This window comes from Phasianus colchicus, chromosome 33 (genome assembly GCF_987193195.1).
Source record: "Phasianus colchicus chromosome 33, bPhaCol1.hap1.1, whole genome shotgun sequence".
Classification (NCBI taxonomy): domain Eukaryota; kingdom Metazoa; phylum Chordata; class Aves; order Galliformes; family Phasianidae; genus Phasianus; species Phasianus colchicus.
Window position 1 is genome coordinate 1,025,407 of NC_143468.1, and position 4,510 is coordinate 1,029,916.

At 50.7% G+C, this 4,510-nt stretch overlaps 1 protein-coding gene across 5 annotated transcripts; it reads left to right on the top strand.

Moving 5' to 3' along the window:
* The first annotated feature begins 243 nt into the window (after positions 1–243).
* Positions 244–4,214, top strand: LOC116235250 (keratin, type II cytoskeletal 4-like). Of its 5 annotated transcripts, none has more exons than XM_090128472.1 (11): positions 382–742; positions 821–987; positions 1,766–1,980; positions 2,161–2,221; positions 2,359–2,454; positions 2,610–2,774; positions 2,905–3,030; positions 3,241–3,461; positions 3,740–3,774; positions 3,862–3,948; positions 4,024–4,214. In XM_090128472.1, the coding sequence occupies exons 1-11, from the start codon at positions 382–384 to the stop codon at positions 4,212–4,214; spliced, it is 1,725 nt and encodes a 574-aa protein (XP_089984598.1). The 5 variants fall into 5 exon arrangements, with proteins under 5 accessions (XP_089984599.1, XP_089984598.1, XP_089984597.1 ...); XM_090128471.1 differs by having other exon boundaries at positions 382–658; positions 752–987; positions 3,862–3,924; positions 3,976–4,214; XM_090128473.1 differs by having other exon boundaries at positions 244–742; positions 3,862–4,214.
* The last annotated feature ends 296 nt before the right edge of the window (positions 4,215–4,510 follow it).

Below are 4,510 nucleotides of genomic sequence, written 5' to 3' on the forward strand. Positions count from 1 at the left end.
AGTCCAATGAGGGGCTGAAGAAAAGTGCGTTACCGTGCAAGATGGTTTCCAGCAGGTCATAAACCTATGAGAGTCCACTTAGTCACTGAGACCTATTTCAGTGTTCTTTTATTCACTTCTATATTGCAAGGGTGTGTTTCTAGGCAGGCCCAAATAAGGCAAAGCTGCACTGGGAATCTGTCAACAGCACCATGCTGATGAAAATAATAAACGGGTTTCCACCTTCACGCCCAAGAGCTTCAGGAGCGGATAAAAGGGAATGCCCGAAGCCGTGGAGACAGAGAAGGCTGTGCACACTTCTCTCCACATCTGTCCTCAGCAGCACAGCTCCGTTGGTCTTCCTACTCTTCCTGACTTTGACTCTGCTCGGAAGAAGCAGCCATGTCTCGGCAGTCTGCCTGTAAAAGCTTTGGAGGAGGGAGTAGAAGGGGCTACAGCTCTTGCTCTGCCATTGGTGGTGGCTTTGGAGGAGGTGGCGGCAGCAGAAGCAGGATCAGCTACAGCTCGTATTCCTCATCCAGAGGAGGAGGAGGTGGTGGACAGTGTGGAGGCTTCAGCAGCAGGAGCCTCCATAACATGGGTGGCAGCAGAGGGTTTGCTGCAGGCGGGTGTTACGGCAGTGCAGGCAGAATGGGTGGCTATGGTGGAGGAATAGGTGGCAGAGGAATGGGTGGAGGAGGAATCGGTGGCTATGGTGGAGGAATAGGAGGAGGAGGAATGGGTGGCTTTGGTGGAGGAATGGGTGGTGGAGGAATGGGTGGTGGAGGAATGGGTGGCTTTGGTGGAGCAATGGGTGGAGGAATAGGAGGAGGAATGGGAGGCTTCGGTGGTCCTGGCTTCCCTGGAGGCATCCAACCAGTGCATGTTGACTCGAGCCTCCTGAGGCCGGTCCACGTTGAGATCGATCCTCAGATCCAGCAAGTGAAAAATCAGGAGAAGGAGCAGATCAAGACTCTTAACAACCAGTTTGCCTCCTTCATTGACAAGGTGAGAATTTAGGACCACTCTTATGTGGAGATGAGTGTATTGAACAAATTCCTGTAGCGTGCACAGGGATTACATTCCCTATAGTCAAGTTTAATGTTACTTGACAAAGTCTGCAAGACTGATGGCTTTGTAAGAAGTTGCCATTCAAGTCTTATTAAGTAATACTGAACAATGAAATGGGTTTTCATGCTAATGGAGGATTAAAGACAGCATCATCAGGACATGCTGAAGATTCTCTTGCCCAGTAATTTCTTCAGTTTAATTTGTAGTGATTCAGGGTAAAGTCATCATATTGTATTTAAATGTCCTAAGGAGATCTCATTATTGTAGTTCTATTTGATGTCACTTTCTTTTCAATGAACTGATCCTATACATGTAATAGTGTTAAATTCATTTCCAGTGATCTTGGATAAATTTAATTCCAAAAGAAACTAAAGAAAGACAGAATCTTTGGAGAAGAATAGATGAACAGTAAATGAGACAGTGATTGCTTTCTTGACTTAACTTCACCTGAGATGAAAGTAATGTCCAAACATGACATGGAGAGAATGGAAGTTACTATTTCAATTGGCAAGGAGTTTGTCCATAACTGAAAATTTCAGAATGGCCTCAAAAACAGTAATGCTGTGCATCATCGTGCACTTTAGAAGCTTGAAAGTTTGAGTCAGCCCGAGTGGGTAATTCTCATGACTTCCAGAAGAAGCAGGATATCTGAGGAGTCTGATGCCTCACAGGATCCCGAGGTGAAGGTCTCACACAACCCTCTGTGGGCTTTCAGGTGCGCTTCCTGGAGCAGCAGAACAAAGTTCTCTCCACCAAATGGGAGCTCCTGCAGCAGCAAGGGCCCTCGGGACCCAGGAAGAACCTGGATGTCATCTTTGAGAACTACATCCAGGGCCTAAGGAGGAGGTTGGAGTCTCTGCTGGGACAGAGGGGAGAGCTGGAATCTGAGCTGCAGAACATGCGCCAATACGTGGAGGAGTACAAAACCAAGTAAGTGTGGAGATGGAGTGAGCAGCAAGGCAGGAGAGCTGGGGCTGCACGCAGGTCTCTATTGTCTGCCCTTGGGAGCTCCCCAGGAGTGTGAGAGGGGTTCTGTGGAGGGAAGAGGAGGTGCCACCACTACTTTGATGAGCTGTGCAGGAGACTTATCTGGCTTGTCCTCTTCCACAGGTACGAAGAAGAGATCAACAGGCGCACTGCTGCTGAGAATGAGTTTGTGGTGCTGAAGAAGGTGAGTACAGGGGAGCGGATGGCAGGAGGCTGGGAGGAGGCAGATGTGGGACAGAAAGCTTCTGGTTGGAGAAAGTGCTTGTTGGCTGCTCATAGGGTGGGAAGAAGCCACAGTCTAGAGTGTGATCTTTCCCGTAGGATGTGGACACTGCCTACATGGCCAAGGTGGAGTTGGAAGCCAAGGTGGGAGCTCTGACTGATGAGATCACCTTCTTGAGGGCCATCTATGAGGAGGTAGGAGCCTTTCCTGGGCTGGGCAGGATCAAGGGTGAGGAGGGGAGATGTGGCTCAGGACCCTGCAGATGGATGGGTGCCCATGGGGATGTGTGTGGAGCATCGCTAGGGCTCCTCTGCTCCCATGCTCAGGTTTGTTCCTGTGTTGGTTGCAGGAACTGTCTCAGATGCAGACGATCAGCCGGGACTTGTCTGTGGTGGTGTCGATGGACAACAACCGGCACCTGGACATGGACAGCATCATCGAGGAGGTCAGACGCCAATATGAGCAGATTGCCCAGAACAGCCGGGCTGAAGCTGAGGCTTGGTACCAGAGCCGGGTGAGCTGGGGAGAGCCATGGCAGCTGGGATGGCCCCTTGCTGCTGGATGTCTCCGTGCCATGGAGCAAGGGGACATTTGGGTTCTGGGTAGGCTGTCTCATGGATGGTTTTCTATGCCTATGCCATCAGTATGAGGAGCTGCAGACCACTGCTGGAAGGCACGGGGACAGCCTGCGCAACACCAAGATCGAGATCCAGGAGCTGACCAGGAACGTCCAGCGGCTGCGGACTGAAATCGAGAATGTGAAGAAGCAGGTAGGGATGTGTGGTGTCTCTCTAGATATCAGCATAAGAATGTGTCAAATATAATGTCTATGGATTATAGGGCAAAAATGTGTTCTTCAACTCTACCACTATTGACTCTGCAGAGTGCTGTCTTTTATCCTTGATCCTTCCAGTTTGGGTTTGAGGGCTTTTGTTAGGGAATAAAATGTGATCTGAAGGAGTGTCCTTCTCCTTCCTCAGAACCAGCAGCTGCAGGCAGCTATTGCTGAGGCTGAGGAGAGGGGTGAGATGGCTCTGAAGGATGCCAGGGTGAAATTGGAAGAGCTGGAAACTGCTCTGAGCAAGGACAAGGAGGAGCTGGCTCGCCTGCTGAAGGAATACCAGGAGCTGCTGAACGTCAAGATTGCCCTGGATGTGGAGATTGCCATGTACAGGAAGCTGCTGGAGGGAGAGGAGAACAGGTACTTTCCTTTATTTGTGTCTTCTTAACCTTTCTTGACAGACCATGTGCAGGTGCGGTCTTTACATATCCCTCTGGAGATAAACCTGATATATTACATTTGATGTAATTCTTAGTCAGAAACACAGAAGTTTTTGACTTTTCTTGCAGTGACTCAAGAACAGTTGTGAAACTCAAAAAGAATAGGGTACATATAGCTAGAGAATATAGCTAGGAGTATTCTCAGCCAAAGAAGCTATCTTGTCCCCTAGGATTAACCCTTTCTGTTTCCTCACACAGGCTGTGCAATGATGGGATGTCCAACGTCAATGTCTGTAAGTGTCTGCAAAGACGTGGTAGGTTGCATCTTAACTGAGAAAACCTGCCCACTGGCCCATGTATAACCTCTATGTCTCTTCCAGCTGTGGTAGGCAGGACCACCATCTCTGGAGGAAGAGGAGGAATGGGAGGAGGATTTGGAGGCAGCGGAATGGGAGGAGGATTTGGAGGCAGCGGCATGGGAGGAGGATTCGGAGGCAGCAGCATGGGAGGAGGATTCGGAGGTGTATGTGGCTCAGGAGGAGGCTTTGGAGGTGGAAGCTCTGGCGGCAGCTGTGGAATGGGAGGAGGAATGTACAGCGGAGGCTTCTCCTCTGGAAGCGGAAGGATTTGCGGCTCTGGGGGTGGCAACTTCAGCTCCGGTGGTGGGGGATCCTCCTCCATACGGAGATGCGTCACAACCACCTCCGTCAAGTCTTCAGGAGTGAGGTTCTGAGCCCTGAAGGCCGACTGAGAAAGAAACCAAGCATCTCCTCCCTTCCCCCGGCAGCAGCCCAGCCTCCTTAAATCCATCTCCGGTACCCCACCATGCAACAAACTGTGTCCCTCATGGCCAGCATGAGCCAGCTGGTCTACCTGGCTCGTCCCCAGCATGGGAGCCTGGGGGCCATGACACACTGCTCACCAGCCTCCTACTCAGTGAAGAAATAACAGTCTGAGCAAAGTCTCACACGTGGATACCCCGTACGGAGAGCTGATTTCAAGGAGGAACCGCTCTGCCTTCCTTGCTGC

Coding starts and splice junctions, on each gene's coding strand:
- LOC116235250 (XM_090128468.1), top strand. CDS start 382: ATGTCTCGGCAGTCTGCCTGTAAAAGCTTTGGAGGAGGGAGTAGAAGG. Junction 2,222..2,358: donor AGTTTGTGGTGCTGAAGAAG/GTGAGTACAGGG, acceptor TCTTTCCCGTAG/GATGTGGACACTGCCTACAT. Junction 3,462..3,739: donor CTGGAGGGAGAGGAGAACAG/GTACTTTCCTTT, acceptor TTCCTCACACAG/GCTGTGCAATGATGGGATGT.